At 43.5% G+C, this 16978-nt stretch overlaps 2 protein-coding genes across 2 annotated transcripts; both read left to right on the forward strand.

The window, feature by feature from the left end:
* Positions 1-6324: 6324 nt before the first annotated feature.
* LOC120418972 (brain acid soluble protein 1-like) lies at positions 6325-7550 on the forward strand. The gene is made up of 2 exons (XM_039581518.1): positions 6325-6864; positions 6981-7550. Exons 1-2 carry the CDS (start codon positions 6325-6327, stop codon positions 7548-7550), a joined length of 1110 nt encoding a protein of 369 aa, XP_039437452.1.
* A 73-nt stretch (positions 7551-7623) lies between these two features.
* Positions 7624-11584, forward strand: LOC120418973 (uncharacterized). Its single transcript, XM_039581519.1, has 2 exons — positions 7624-9018; positions 9107-11584. The coding sequence occupies exons 1-2, from the start codon at positions 7624-7626 to the stop codon at positions 11582-11584; spliced, it is 3873 nt and encodes a 1290-aa protein (XP_039437453.1).
* The last annotated feature ends 5394 nt before the right edge of the window (positions 11585-16978 follow it).

Here is a 16978-nt window from a genome sequence, read left to right on the forward strand (position 1 = left end):
AATCATGATGTTGGTTGAATCAACCCTAAATGTCAAAGCAGCTTTTTCAAAACAACAAAAGACTTTTGTGGAATTGAGAAAATCAAGGTTTGTTTCAACCCAATTTTGTTGTTGATTATATTCAACATAAAATTTGTTGATTCAAACATCGTACAGGCTGATTCTACAAAACATTTTTCTGCGTGCTTAAATCTCTAGTCATACATTTGAACTACAGTCCAGACTCAAATATCCAAAACCTCAATTATCAGAAGTTTAGATTATCCGAAGTTCGATCATTCGAAGGTTCGTATGGGACTTCAGATAATCGAATCATAAAAAAAAATCTTTTTTTACTTTTAACATCAAACTCGAGATCTGCGACCTTATTTCAGTCAAATTTGAATAGTTGATTGCGGATTAAGAAACCAATTTTTTTTGCAATTCCGTTGTGAAACTACTTACTTTTCATGTCATTCTTGAACGACGAAACAGCCTACTTGTCTCTACCAACAATAACAGAGCCGAATAGAAACACTTGGAACATTTTAGCACTTGTTACGAAAAATAATAATTTTCAAACAAAAAAAATGATTCAAAATGTGGATATACATGAATACATGGACATTAGCCTGTCCCATTTTGAGGTCATGTCGAGGAATTTCAGGTGCTCACTTCTTAAATGATAGATTATGATGTTAGGAACAATGTTTTCTTAGACAAGAAAAAATAATAAAATACTTTCTCGCACCCCCTAGTCGATTTACTGAAAAAAGTCACTTTTTTGAACAAATTTTCTAAAATCGCTTGGAATCAATACAAAAACTGTTTCGATCAGGTGTGTATTATCTTCAAACGATAGGTTTTTGTCCATAGATTAAGATGCACTATCAATATTGGACCAAAATTTAATTTTTTGGACTCTCCCAGGCGGATTTGTGTCGAAAAAATCGCATTTTTTCGAAACTTTTTTCAGAAATGTTCATTTAATTTAGGGTAGCCTATTTTTCCCAGTGAAACCAATACATGCAGCTTATAGGAAATTTCATGGCGAATATTTTTCCCTCTGAGAAAATCCAATTTCGACACTCCAGAGCCGAGATATTTGAGTTTTAGTGAGGAAAAAAGTGCCAATTTTCAAAATTTCTCAGAATTCAGAAGCAAGGCCTATTAATTACACGATGTAGCAAGCATATGTCTCAAAGGTCAGGGTATGCTTTTATATAGTAGTTTTGGCCGCTGAATCCGAATCTGAAATCAAATTTCGTGTAAACAGTGATGTTTTGGAGCTACACCCTTTTGGAATGTTATTTGCGTGTTTAAGAGGCAGTTTTTGTAAATATTGCTCGGTTTGTTCTAGAGGTCGTATCGAGGTGCTCCGATTTGGATGAAACTTTCAGCGTTTGTTTGTCTATACATGAGATGAACTCATGCCAAATATGAGCCCTCTACGATAAAGGAAAGTGGGGTAAAACGGGCAATGAAGTTTGATGTCCAAAAAAACATAAAAAAATCTTAAAATTGCTCTCATTTCCGTAAAACTTCATCAATTCCAACTCTCTTAGATGCATTCAAAAGGTCTTTTGAAGCACTTCAAAATGAGCCATAGACATCCAGGATTGGTTTAAACTTTTCTCATAGCTTTTGTTTTTTTAAAAAACCTCAATATCTTTTTGCAACAGCCAGCAACACCCATACTCTTTTAGATCAAAAGTTAGGGAATTTCATGGACTATAAGCCTACGGTAATAACTTTTTGGCCAATCGCAGTTTCTCTCATAGTTTTTCGATTTTTCTAGAACAAACATTTTACAACGTTAGTTATTGTCCTGTAGGCATCCATAGCGGCACTTTTAGTCTTACTTTTGTCATATTCCAAATCCTCGGAAAATTCAAACTTCAATGCCCGTTTTACCCCACTTCCCTTTGTCGTAGAGGGCTCACATTTGGCATGAGTTCATCTCATGTATAGACAAACAAACGCTGAAAGTTTCATCCAAATCGGAGCACCTCGATACGACCTCTAGAACAAACCGAGCAATATTTACAAAAACTGCCTCTTAAACACGCAAATAACATTCCAAAAGGGTGTAGCTCCAAAACATCACTGTTTACACGAAATTTGATTGCAGATTCGGATTCAGCGGCCAAAATTACTATAAAAAAGCATACTCTGACCTTTGAGACATATGCTTGCTACATCGTGTTATTAGTAGGCCTTGCTTCTGAATTCTGAGAAATTTTGAAAATTGGCACTTTTTTCCTCACTAAAACTCAAATATCTCGGCTCTGGAGTGTCGAAATTGGATTTTCTCAGAGGGAAAAATATTCGCCATGAAATTTCCTATAAGCTGCATGTATTGGTTTCACTGGGAAAAATAGGCTACCCTAAATTAAATGAACATTTCTGAAAAAAGTTTCGAAAAAATGCGATTTTTTCGACACAAATCCGCCTGGGAGAGTCCAAAAAATTAAATTTTGGTCCAATATTGATAGTGCATCTTAATCTATGGACAAAAACCTATCGTTTGAAGATAATACACACCTGATCGAAACAGTTTTTGTATTAATTCCAAGCGATTTTAGAAAATTTGTTCAAAAAAGTGACTTTTTTCAGTAAATCGACAAGGGGGTGCGAGAAAGTATTTTATTATTTTTTCTTGTCTAAGAAAACATTGTTCCTAACATCATAATCTATCATTTAAGAAGTGAGCACCTGAAATTCCTCGACATGACCTCAAAATGGGACAGGCTAATGGACATGGAATACGTTTTTTAATGGATCTTGATTATTTCAGCACTCATCATATTTATCCAACTCAGTAAACTCAGTAAATTGTAAATAAATTGAACTGAAGCATACCGTCATCAGGGGTGACATTGGGTCTGGGGGGTGAGATTGGGTCATACAAAAATGCTTAAATTTGTATGATCCAATCTCACCCCCCAGACCCAATGTCACCCCTGATGACGGTAGTTTGAAATTGAAAACTTTAAAAAAAATAAGAGTCAGTCTTTCCATAACTTGAAAAATTGATTGAAAAATGATTTTAGAAATTGATAAAATCTTTAAACGGTTGATTTGGTTTAATGTCATTCGCAAAGAAAAATAAATTTAAAAAAAAAATATTGTTTAAATTCATTCCAAATTAAATCCTAATTTTGCTACTGTGTCACATCCAAATTCATATCATGGTGTCTACCAGCAGGCGAAATTGAATTTACTCGAGCCAGATTACGATTTCATTCCGTTCATCGATTCGTTTTAATGCGTTTCTTTTCAGCACGCTGCAATCAACTGGCCAGTCGAGCACTCATCCGTGTTGCCTACTTGATGGCGATATAAAAGAGAGACTTGGAGAGAAAAGTTCATATTTGGAATACCGACTCGAAACGATAGCTTAGCTATTTTGTCATGCTGTTTTTAATGTTTGTTACGAGTCAACTAGTTATTATCAATTATACTTCTTCATGTAGGAATTATATTCCAGCCTTTTGATTGAATTTTTTTGTATTTTTTCTGGGATGTTTTACTCAAATAAAAAGATTGAAAAGAAATCACCTACCATCATCCTGCAATTATGTAGCAAATCCACCACCAACAATGCACCATTTAAATGACTCAGTTGGGGGAGTATTACTCAACAATCACGCTTCCCGATCAACAAACTTGCAGATCCATTTTTCCGTTAAATTTCCTTACTCCCCCTTATTGGTCCACAAGAGCAGAACAGAGGTAACAATCCCGCAAATATATGTGGGCTGCCCTCTAATTGTCATGTCATGTGCTTAGTGGGTTGTCAATAGTGCATTGATTGCTTTTGACTCGGCCGATGGGGACTAGTACAGGTACCTACTCATGAACTTAGTTGATGGTGCTAACGCGCGCACGTGAAGCCTGTCGTTCCGTTTCTTGTGTGTGGTATTGCATAATAGGAGTACCTGTGCATTGATTGGAGCTGCTGGAATATTCAGTGTTGAGTAGGCGATACTAAATTTGTGTAGAGTTAGAAGTTTGAGAAATCCTTGAATAAAGTTTTATAACTTTTAAAAAGTAAGCAAATAAAGAATTAAACTAAAATTCTGTCATACAAAAAAAAACTGCTTTGCTCAAAAATGAGAATGACATAATCCCTCAAACCCTACCAGAATTTCTCCACAGGCAGCAAGTTTTGCACAAATGCGTCTCTCGCCCAGAGGTTCACCTGGTTCGTATCGGCGATCGAGCCAATTTATTTTCTTCCGACGTCATAAATCGCTTTGATTTTCCCGCGAGGCCAAGCCTCCTCGCAGCATGGAAGCATGCATTTTCGCACCACGTCGTTGTCACGGGGCGCGTTACACTGAAAGAAAAGCACACAGCAATATCACATGTTTAACACGTGAATCTGCCCCATACGACTTGGCATGTGAATATCATGTGCAAATCACTTCGAAAATTCTCATCGCGCGACACGGTAAAATTCAAAAGCAAAACACGTTAACTTCATGTGACAACGCTTATGAATTTGCAATGATTTTCTCACTAATGTTAAATGATTTTGTAGTCTAAATTGAATGGTTTTCCAATGGTTATCAAGTGTTCAAAACGACGTGAGGGGTTTTCTTATTTAAAAAAATTTATTACGCGGGGTTAATGGTAAAAAAGTTTTATTTATATACATAAAAACTTTTTTATATATTTAAATCACATAAATCACAAATTCACTTCACTTCCAATGCTCCGCTGCGTTGATGAATGTTGATCAGGTTCCAACGGTGTTGTGAAGTTCGTGCATCGAGGTACTCAAGAATACGCCCTGCCGGAACGGAGAATCGTCAAGGTCAGATGGTTCGGGAACGGGTGCAAACTGGCCGCAAAAAAAGTGCAACAGAACGGTCAAGCACTTCACGATCCTACAGCTATCCGATCCCTAGCCCGCCCTTGATATCCGTGATGAATCTCACCGGCACCGGCACCGCTTGTAAACTTTTGTACGGATTAACAGCTTCGAATCAGAAGCAGATTTCGAAGGCAACCTCTGGTCGGAACCTAATCTTCTGAAACAAAAAAGAAATAATTTGAATTATTTTTAAACAACTTTACTATTTCTCTTGATTTTACCTACCACCGCGCCCAAATATTAAAAGAGACCTAAGGAAACTAGTCGGCTAAATGCTCGGCTAAAAGATTATTTTTATCCGAAAAGAAAATTCTTCACCAGCCTCGTCCGTGGCCATCTTACTAATGGAGAGTTTTTTTTGCCACACGCATTTAAAAAGCAAAACATTTGAATCTAACGTGTTTTTCACTTCAAAATCAAAGGAAATGGCGAATGGGGCAAATCGATGTGAAATTCATTATAATCTGAAATGAAAAGCATACGAAATAAGAGTGCGGGTTTTTCGCTTATGATCAGCTGGTGTTAAATGATTTTCATATCCATATGACATGCACAGCATGTGCGGGTCAAAGGAAAAGCACGTGACCTTATGGTGTGAATTTTTGGAGACTCTCACGTGAAAAAACACTTGAGTTTGCTATGTTGGTTTCTTTCAGTGTAAATGCGATTTTTCTCGTCATTGGCAGGGTATATGATGCTGATTTCGGAATTTTGGGACATACATTTCTAAGCTTTTTAATGAAGACTTTCAATTTGTTATTTGTTTAGTTAGGGCGAAAATAGGAGCACTGTCAAATTCAAACGCTTATTACCAATCTGTTACAAAAAGGAACAAATAGAATGTCTGCACAAATGTCGACCACGTGTGTGTGATACACCTCTCAATGATCTTCATGCGACTTACCCTTAAGCCATTTTTTCACTATAGTAAAAAAGGTGCTCGACAGATACGACGCGATGGGAATCGCTTGCGGATCACGTTTTTCACATTTCCCCGTTTTTTCCTGGTTGGAAGCTGTCTCTTGGGCCAGGAGCTTCTTGTTTGGGGAAAAGAGTTATGCAATTCTTGCAACTGCAAGGAGATGGGACACACGAGCGAGAGTCACACAGAAATTGCATAAATGCGAAAGTTGTTGGCACGATCGATGTGTGACAGTGACTAGTAGTACACTTACCTAGTTTTGCTTTCCTGTTTGTTTTAGGGCAAGGACTGGTTGATTGAAAAGAATTACAATCTTGTTTGATTTTTTTCTGAGGAAAGGCTGTAATCCTGCTCGAAAAATGGTTCTTCAGAATCGAAAATTTAACAAATGTCTGTGTGTGTATGTACGTGACCATAATTTTATGTCAATTATCTCAGCACTGACTCAAAAGATTTTAGCCAAACCGGTTGCATTTGACTCGATTTAAGGTTCTTCATATCGAGTTTCAAACCGTTTGAAGAAGTTCAGGAATCAATTACGATGAGCGCACCCGGAAAACATAACCTCACCGGTTACGAGTGTGCTCTGTGCGTAGAACCCCCCAACGAGGAAAGCCAGATGGTATTCTGCGAGAAATGCCAGGGTTTTTTCCATCTCCAATGCGCCGGGGTCACCGAAGCCAACAAGGACCTGTCATTCACTTGCAAGAAGTGCACTGGCCTGGGTGATGCGGTCGACCAAACCGGCGACGAAGATGACGGAGCAACCGTCGTGGAAGACTCCAAGAAAGTGGACGAAACCCTGCCAGGCAAGCCCAACCCATCGGTCATCAATAAGCCGGATGGGTCAACAGAGCAGGAGGACGCGGAGCTGCAGCATCGGCTCGAAATGCAGCAACTCCAGGAAGCTTTTCAAAATCAACTCCGTCGAGAGCAGGAAAAGCGATTGATGATTCTTCGTCTCGAGCGGCAGATGCTGGAGCAAAAGGCGGCGCTGGATGCCGATTTGAACCAGCGGAGAAATGAACTCTACGTGGAATTCAGACACGTAGTCAACGGGTCGCAAGAAGAAGAAGGTGCTGTAGGCGGAGAAATTGTGCCTTTCAACGACTATCGTGGAGCGTTCCCGAAGTATTCTACCCCTATCAAACATCCCGACGTGAAAACTGGCAAGTCAGCAGAGAACTCGTTTTCCAGACCGCCGGGGCCGAATCCACAGAATCAATTCCAGTGGCCAGCACCACCGCTACCGGCGCCGTCTCCGCGGCTGACTCCGAACCCAGCGGCGGCTCAGAACCCAGCGCCGGCCCCGAATCCAGTGCCGGTTCCAAATCCAGCGCCGGCTCCGAATCCAGCGCCGGCCCCGAATCCAGCGCCGGCTCCGAACCCAGCGCCGGCCCCGAATCCAGCACCGGTTCCAAATCCAGCGCCAGCTCCGAATCCAGCGCCGGCCCCGAATCCAGCGCCGGCTCCGAACCCAGCGCCGGTTCCAAATCCAGCACCGGCCCCGAATCCAGCTCCGGCTCCGAACCCAGCGCCGGCCCCGAATCCAGCGCCGGTTCCAAATCCAGCGCCGGCTCCGAATCCAGCGCCGGCTCCGAATCCAGCGCCGGCCCCGAATCCAGCGCCGGCCCCGAATCCAGCGCCGGCTCCGAACCCAGCGCCGGCCCCGAATCCAGCGCCGGCCCCGAACCCAGCGCCGGCCCCGAATCCAGCGCCGGTTCCAAATCCAGCACCGGATTTCTACGACGTGCCCGAACTGACTAGAGCGCAGATTGCTGCACGAAAAGGACCATTTGCTAATCTACCAGTGTTCACGGGGCGGCCAGAGGACTGGCCCATGTTTATCAGCAGCTTTAACAACGGCAACCGCGCTTGTAACTGGACCAACCTCGAGAATCTCGGTAGACTTCAGACAAGCATCCAAGGACGAGCGCTGGAACGTGTGCAGACCAGTCTGCTGTACCCGGAATCTGTCCCAAGGGTAATCGAGACGCTCAGACTGCTCTACGGCAGGCCGGAACAACTGCTGCACTGCTTGATGCAAAAGGCTCGGAAAGCGGAGTCCCCTCGAATGGATCGCCTTTCCACGATCATCAATTTTGGCGTAGTCGTGCAACAACTGTGCGACCATCTGGTGGCCTCGGGACTGGTGGATCACCTAGTTAACCCAATGCTTATCGCGGAACTGGTGGAAAAGTTACCCGATCCAACCAAGGTTGAGTGGGTTCGGTACAAGCGTCAGTTCGCTGCGGTGAACTTAAGCACGTTTGCAGACTTTCTCTCGGAAAGAGTGTCCGAAGCGACGGAGGCCACAGCCTACTTCGAACCGCAGGAGGAGCGACGCCCAAACCGAGACCGCCATGAAAAGAAGCTGAAAGGTAGAGACGAGGGATTCTTAAACACACACCTAGATGCCGAGCAGCTGTCGAAGCAGAGCAGGGGTGATGATTATGGAGGTCGCAGACCATGCCGCGCGTGCAATCGAACCGATCACCGCATTCGGTTCTGCGATGATTTCCTTAAGCTGGCTTGGGAAGCTCGAATGAATATTGCCGAGGAGTGGAATTTATGTCTGCTGTGTCTCAATGAACACGGGCAAACGCGTTGCCGTTTCAAAGGGCACTGCAATGTTGGAAGTTGCAAAGAACGTCACCACCCCCTGCTACATCCTTCGGGTCCGGCGGCACCGCTTTCGACGGACTGTCACGTGCACAGTTCGGAGCAACACCCCGTGATCTTTCGTGTGGTCCCGATCAAGATCTACCACGATGGTCGCTCGTTTGATGTCGTCGCCTTTCTTGACGAAGGTTCGTCTTTCTCTTTGATGGACAGCAGCGTTGCGGATCAAATGAAGCTAAAAGGAACCAGGAAGCCGATACTCGTCAAGTGGACAGCTGGTATGAGTCGGATGGAACGAGATTCAAGGTCGGTGGATGTGACGGTTTCCGCGGCGGATTCTCAAAACCGATTTCTGCTGCGCAACGTGCACACGGTACAACACCTGCAGCTTCCAGAGCAAAAGGTGCAGTATTCGGAAGTGGCAGCTCGCTTCAAACATCTGCGTGGTCTCCCCCTGGCCGACTTCGCAAATGGTTCACCGCAGATTCTGATCGGCCTCAAGCATCTACACGTGTACGCTCCACTCGAGTCGCGCATTGGCAATCCTGGAGAGCCAATAGCTGTTCGGACTCAACTCGGTTGGACAATCTACGGCCCTCAAGCTGGCGACGATGTAGTGTCTGGGTATACCGGCCATCACGCTGCCGGTAATCTGTCGGACCATGACCTACAAGAACTACTTCGAAGACATTTCACCTTAGAAGACTCCGGACTGGCCATCGCTGTGCTTCCCGAATCAACAGAGGACGGCAGAGCGCGAGAAGACTACAATCCGAGTCGGCGATCGCTTCCAAACGGGGCTCCTTTGGCGCAACGACAACCCGCAGCTACCGGACAGTTTTCCGATGGCGCTAAAGCGCATGCAAGCGCTGGAACGGAAGTTGGCGAAGGATCCGGCTTTGCAGAAGAACGTGGATGATCAAATCGTCGAATACCAGCGGAAAGGCTACGCCCACGTCGCTACACCCAACGAGCTGAACCAAGCTGAGCCGGGCAAGATCTGGTACCTACCCTTGAACGTCGTTAAGCACCCAAAAAAGCCGGAAAAGGTCCGACTTGTCTGGGACGCCGCAGCGTCCGTCCGAGGGAAGTCACTGAACACAGAGTTGCTCAAAGGACCAGACCTTTTGACAAGTCTGCCTACCGTGTTGAGTCGATTTCGAGAACGCCCCATCGCTTTCGGTGGCGATATTGCCGAAATGTACCATCAGCTGCAGATTCAACCGAGTGACAAATCCGCCCAGAGGTTCCTGTACCGGTCCAACGGATCCAGCCAGCCGGTGACCTTCGTGATGGATGTCGCCACCTTTGGTGCGGCATGCTCACCCTGCTCCGCTCAGTACATCAAAAACAGGAATGCGGAAGAGTACTCCGAGCAGTATCCGGACGCTGTTGAGGCAATCGTTGGAAGTCATTACGTCGATGACTATTTGGACTCGACGTTCACCGTTGGAGAGGCAATCAAGCGAGCTACCGAGGTCGCGTTCATCCACTCCAAAGCTGGGTTTCAACTACGCAAGTGGGTGTCGAACAGCCCAGAGTTCCTGCAGCATTTTGGAGTTCAAGTCGAAAGCCAGCTGGTAACCGTCGGCGGCGACAAGAGCAGCGGTATGCAGCGAGTCCTGGGCATGTCCTGGAACACGATCGACGACGTTTTCGTGTTTGTCACGAACCTTCGCGATGATCTTCAGCCGTACCTAACTGAGGGAAAATTGCCGACCAAGCGGATCCTGTTGAGTATCGTCATGAGCTTCTTCGATCCCCTCGGCTTGTGGGCGCTGTTTACCATTTTCGGCAAAATCATCATCCAGGACCTGTGGAGAAATGGGTGCCCGTGGGATCAAGTCTTGGACGAGAGCTCGGCAGCAAAGTGGTTCAAATGGATCGCACTTCTACCGCGCGTGCAAGCTATGACCGTCCCTCGATGCTACTTCCTCGGAGCAAAACTGTCGGACTACGTAAACCTTGAACTCCATGTATTCACGGACGCAAGCGAGGAAGCTTACGGGGCCGTCGCGTACTTTCGAATCTGGGTGCACGGTAAGCCGAAAGTATCGTTGGTGACGGGAAAAGCAAAGGTGGACCCGCTACAGTACATGTCTATTCCTCGCCTCGAACTTCAAGCCGGAACACTAGGGGCTCGGATGGCGGCGGCGATTAAGGCGAATCACACCCTCCCCATTAAGCGAACCGTTATGCACACCGATTCCGCGACGCAGCTGTCGTGGATCCGGTCAGACCACAAGAAGTACAAACAGTTTGTAGCCCACCGAATCGGAGAAATCCTCAGCCACACCGATGTGGACGACTGGCAGTTCGTAGCGACCAAGTTCAACATCGCTGATGTGCTGACCAAATGGGGAAAACACGGACCACCACTGGACGGCGACAGCGAATGGCTTGGTCCGGAAGAGCTGTTCATACCAGAAGAAGACCTGATCCTGCGGGAGCTGCCGGCGCCCAACGTCCGAGAAGAACTGCGAGCTTTCCACCTCTTTCACGAGATTGAGTTCGCCTCGTGCCTCATCGACCCTTCCCACTTCTCGCGATGGAAGACCATGGTGAGGAGCGTCGCCAGCGCGTTCCGGTTCATCACCAATCTACGCCGGAAGCAGAGAAAGCAGCCAATTCAAACCCTACGAGCCACATTCAACCTGGAACGGTCCGTGATGCGGACCGAATCGCTGGTGAAAGTCCCTCTTACCCGCGACGAATATCAACGAGCAGAGAACCACCTGTGGCAAGCTGCACAACAAGAAGGTTTTCCGGACGAGAAGAAGATTCTGCTTAAGAACCGGGAACTGGAACAACAGAAGTGGCACTCCATCGAACGTTCCAGCCCACTACACCGGTTGGCACCTTTCCTGGACGAGTATGGAGTCATCCGGATGGAAGGACGTTCGGCCCACGCCGAATTCTTACCATTTGAACAGCGGTTCCCCATCGTGCTGCCGAAAGGACATGTCATCACCAATAAGCTTCTTGATCTCTACCACCAGAAGTTCGGCCATGCAAATCGAGAGACGGTGGTAAACGAACTGCGCCAACGGTTCTACGTCCAGAACATCAGAGCTGCAGTCCTGAAGGTGATGCAAACCTGCACGTGGTGCAACAACAACAAGTGTCAACCAGCAGTTCCCAGGATGGCCCCTCTTCCGGTGCAGCGCCTCACACCCTAATTGCGTCCATTCAGCTACGTAGGTATCGATTATTTCGGTCCCGTAATCGTCACCATCGGCAGACGCGCCGAAAAGAGGTGGATATGTCTGTTTACGTGCCTTGTAACTCGAGCAATCCATATGGAAGTCGCCCACAGCTTGAGCAGCGCGTCGTGTATGATGGCGATCAGGCGTTTCATCTGCCGGAGAGGTGCACCACTGGAGATCTTCTCCGATAATGGCACTAACTTTCAAGCCGCCAGTAAGGAACTGGTCCAGAAGGTCAAGTGCATCGAACTGGAATGTGCGGACATTTTCACAGACGCGAGGACTCGCTGGAACTTCAATCCTCCGGCGGCGCCGCACTTTGGTGGAGTTTGGGAGCGGCTAGTACGATCGGCGAAGGACGCACTCAAGGCTCTACACGATGGAAAGAAGCTGACGGACGAGATTCTTCACACCGTGCTGGCTGAAGCTGAGGACATGGTGAACTCACGGCCCCTCACCTATATCCCGCAAGAATCTGCTGAAGACGAAGCAATAACGCCCAACCACTTCATCCGCGGTCTTCCTGCTGGGGAGCGAGAGGAAGCCAACGTTCCGGCGAGCTCAGCAGAAGCACTGCGCGACAACTATAAGCGGTCTCAACAGCTCGCGGATATGTTGTGGCAGAGATGGCTGAAAGAGTACGTGCCCACCGTCAACCAGCGGACCAAATGGTGTGCAGAACAAAAACCGATCGAAGAAGGAGAGCTGGTTTACTTGGTCGACGGAAACAACCGCAGAACCTGGATTCGGGGTATCGTCGAGAAGGTCATCCGAGGAGTCGACGGGAGAGTACGTCAAGCAATGGTGAGAACTTCGAAAGGCGTTTATCGGCGTCCCATCGCAAAGCTAGCGATACTGGAGTGTAGGAGTAAATCTGACCAGAACCCTGGTCCTGGACCAGAGTTACGGGAGGGGGAGTTGTTGGCACCGCCGTTGGACAACACCGCTAAACGCACCGTGCCGACTCCGGCCGCTGCGCCGCCTGTCAACCTGACGTTGTCAGCCGACTGCGAACGTACGATTGACAAGAAGACCGCGTCGTCACATTAACTCACATTTTGCAGTTTACGAAGCGAAAAACAGTTATTCTAGTTTGCAAGAAGATTAAAATTGGATTTCTTCACATTTTTGAGCAGGGGCTAAATATATCGATTTGTTTGGTTTCGGATACGTGAGTTAAAAGGGGCGCAAAACTGTATTTTGAAGCTAATTGTTTATTCTAACACGCAGGTTGAATTAAAAAGCAGGTGGAAAATTGTATTGTTCGATCAACCCAGTATCGAAAAAAACTAATTGATGTAAGTTGGTAGATTATATGGATTAGATTCGATGAATTATTTCTCTCTAAATAAACTTACAGTTTTGAGCTGTACGTACACACGCAGCTGCAAGAAGTTTTCATTTGGTGATCGGAACAATAGTTATGTAACATTTTTTGTAATTTTTCAATATTTTATGCACTATTTTATAAAACTTTGAACAGAACCATGAAATCTGTAGTCTTTTTTTAATCAATTCTGACTATTTTTTTATCAATTTATTTCTTTTCTGCTGATGAATAGCCATTGAAAATAAAGAATTCTTTATCGTTATGGACCCCTTTTTCCTTCAGTGGTTCCGGGTCCATAATCCGATTATGGACCTGGGTCCACTGTAGGAAAACTATTATAATTTAACAGATATTTAGTGTTTTGATGCATGGTGTGGGTCTAATGATAGACATAATGTATTAACGAGGGCTTTTGCTCACTTTTCATTGTGAACATATATGTTTTGTTAACAAATATGGCTTGAAACAACATGAAAACCCAAATAACTTTAAAACACATTTTTTCCAAAAATGATCGAAGAAAACGTGTCAAAAACCAATGTAAACAGATAAATGAATAAAAAAAGTATTAAAACAATATAAATGAATACAAAAAAGTATACAAAACAACAAAAGATCTGTTTAAAGTTGCTTATAAAACCACGCATTTTTGTTTACAATTTGTTGTTTGTTTATTAATTATTATTGAATCGATGCACGTGTGCTCTCTTGTACTATCTTGATAGGAATCTCGACAAGCTTAGTATAAAAGAGCACACCGGCATCGTAATTTCATTTCAAACATCAAACATAATTTGATTCATTGTAAATAATTACGGTTTCAACAACTTTGGTACTTTCAACACAAAAACAGCCATATTTATACTCATGACACAAAAAAATATATGCAATTAGGTTGCTTAAAACAAGCATTTTTTGTATGTTTAGGAAAAACTATTGCTCAAATACAAAATTTTCTTCAATTTTGTAGGTAAATTAATAGGGTTCCGTTTTTGGAATAGTTAGGATTTTCGTTGTGCATTTGGGGACCCCCATAATTTTGCTTGAAATTGAGAAGTTCCTGATTTTATTTTAGTATAGTTCCCTAAATTTACATTATTTCGACTTACTGAAGTAAAAGAATCAATCAAAAAAAATATTGGATCACAATCACAAAAAGTGTCATCTTTCAAGCTATGGTACACGTTGGTCAACATTCGTTTGGCAGTGTTGCACATTTTTCGAAAAATCACAATCTTTGTTAAAGTTTGAAAAAAATCGAAAAAATATTGCTTTATTTTTTAAAAGTAAAATCCTATTTGTAATTTTAATAGCATTTTTATAAGAATCGCTTCTTAATGAAATGTCCATGGATTTCTAGAAGTTTCTTGATTTTCCATTTTTACTAACCATTTCTTTGTTATAAATCGGTCAACTATCTTTTCTCACCATCATGAACAAAAGTGCGCATGATTTCTCAGTCAGTAGTGCAAAAATGTCTTCCTGAATCCACAGGGTCCGCCTATGCCTATGCCCTCCACCATTGAAAATAATATCCTCATTTTGGGCGTTAATGGGGAAATACACCCAAGACAGTCTTGTTTTGCAAATAAAATGTTTTTGGTATTAAACAAAAATATTTAAAATATTCAAAATGCAAAATCTGGATTGTTTTGAGAAATCTTTTTTTCTGACAGTGCTCGCCTACACATTCTGCCCCACGAGCACCAGCTTTTGATCTCAACTAACTCTCGGAATGAAAGGTCCCGCCGGTAACGCGGGGTGTCTGTCCAAGTCACAACAAGTCGCTAGAGGACATCGTTGGCGGCGGCGTCGACAAATGTCCATTAGAGTGGTATGCGGTAGATGCGAAAAAGTCGGACGACGACGGCGCGGTGGAGAAAAGTCTGCATTATTGAGTAATACCTACTTTTTCCAAAACTTGTTTTTCCTTCCCCGATGGCCCAGTGTACTTGTCCAGCTGGGGCGGCCTCAAGTGGGAGGAACCTTAACTTGGTCCGACGCGGAACAGTAAGTCATCTGTGCGCGGCGGTGGCCAGTTTGTTATCGCGTTTGCGCGGGCATTGGCCTCGTCGCGTTTATAGGTTAGGTTTTTTTTGCGGCACACTTCCTTGTTCCAGATTCTGCGGTCTACGTGGTGGGTCTGTTGGTGGGATGGGGTTGAAATCACGGTGCAGGGAGGAAAAACTGTCCCGCGGAGAATGGTTCATTAAAACGAACCAATTGGTCGATTAAAGTGAACGCTTGTTGTTTATTCGATGAACACGGAGGAGATTTTTCCAACAGTTGTTTGACCGGATATTTAGTTTATAAAATTATGTCGAAATTGAAACAAGGTTGATGGAATTCTTCCTTTTTTATTACATTTTGTGACAAAATTAAGCGAATACTCGAAACTAGGTGTCCGAAGGCTTGATTGTTGATGCAATTGCAAACCTATTTTTACACCTTAGCTTCCATCCACTCCAAGACTCGAGCTGACGACCTTTGGATTGTTAGTCTAACTGCCTGCAAGCGACTCCACCCAGGGCCGTGTACAAGGGGGGGGTTTTAGGGGTTTAACCCCCCCCTGGCAAATTAAGTTAGTTACACTCCATGCGCCCCTCGGCCCGAAGGGCCGATTTTTTTTTAGCCATGTTGCTAAAATGCCAAAGAGATTTTTTTTTAAAATCGATATGAAAAATTTGACTGGAGGCGCCCTAATGACTAAAACATTTTTATGAAAATTATGAAAATTTAACTGGACGCGCCCCTTAGACTTAATTTTTTTCAATACGAATATGCAATATAAAAATTTGACTGAAGGCGCCCCTACGTCTTAAACAAATCATGCAAATTCTCGATATGAAAAATTTGACTGGAGGCGCCCTAATGACTAAAGCATTGTTATGAAAATTATGAAAATTTAATCGGAGGCATCCCTAAGACTTGATTTTTTTCAATACGAGTATGCAATATGAAAATTTGACTGGAGGCGCCCCTACGACTTAATAAAATCATGCAAATTCTCGATATGAAAAATTTGAATGGAGGCGCCCTAATGACTAAAGCATTGTTATGAAAATTATGAAATTTTAACTGGAGGCGCCCCTAAGACTTGATTTTTTTCAATACGAATATGCAATATAAAAATTTTACTGGAGGTGCCCCTAATACTTTAAAAAAATCATACAATTTTTTTTATGAAAATTTGACTGAAGGCGCCCTTATGACTTAAAAAAATCATGAAAATTCTCGATATGAAAAATTTGACTGGAGGCGCCCTAATGACTAAAGCATTGTTATGAAAATTATAAAAAATTAACTGGAGGCGCCCCTAAGACTTGATTTTTTTCAATACGAGTATGCAATATAAAAATTTGACTGGAGGCGCCCTTACCAATTAATAAAATCATGCAAATTCTCGATATTAAAAATTTGAATGGAGGCGCCCTAATGACTAAAGCATTGTTATGAAAATTATGAAATTTTAACGGGAGGCACCCCTAAGACTAGTTTTTTTTCAATACGAATATGCAATATGAAAATTTTACTGGAGGTGCCCCTAATACTTTAAAAAAACTTATTCTTTTTTATGAAAATTTGACTGAAGGCGCCCTTATGACTTAAAAAAATCATGCAAATTCTCAATATGAAAAATTTGACTGAAGGTGCCCTTATTACCAAAACATTTTTATGAAAATTTTGAAAATTTAACTGGACGCGCCCCTAAGACTTATTTTTTTTTCAATACAAATATGCAATATAAAAATTTGACTGGAGGTGCCCCTACGTCTTAAACAAATCATGCAAATTCTCGAAATGAAAAATTGAATGGAGGCGCCCCTACGACTTTAAAAAAATCATATTAATTTTATTATAAAATTGACTGGAGGCGCCCTTATGACTTGAAAAAATCATGAAAATTCTCGATATGAAAAATTTGACTGGAGGCGCCCCTACGACTTAATTTTTTTAAACAAATTTTCAATATTAAAATTTTGACAGGAAGCGCCCCTACGACTTAAAAAATCATGAAAATTTTCGCTATGAAAAAT

Source organism: Culex pipiens, chromosome 2 (genome assembly GCF_016801865.2).
Source record: "Culex pipiens pallens isolate TS chromosome 2, TS_CPP_V2, whole genome shotgun sequence".
NCBI lineage: Eukaryota > Metazoa > Arthropoda > Insecta > Diptera > Culicidae > Culex > Culex pipiens.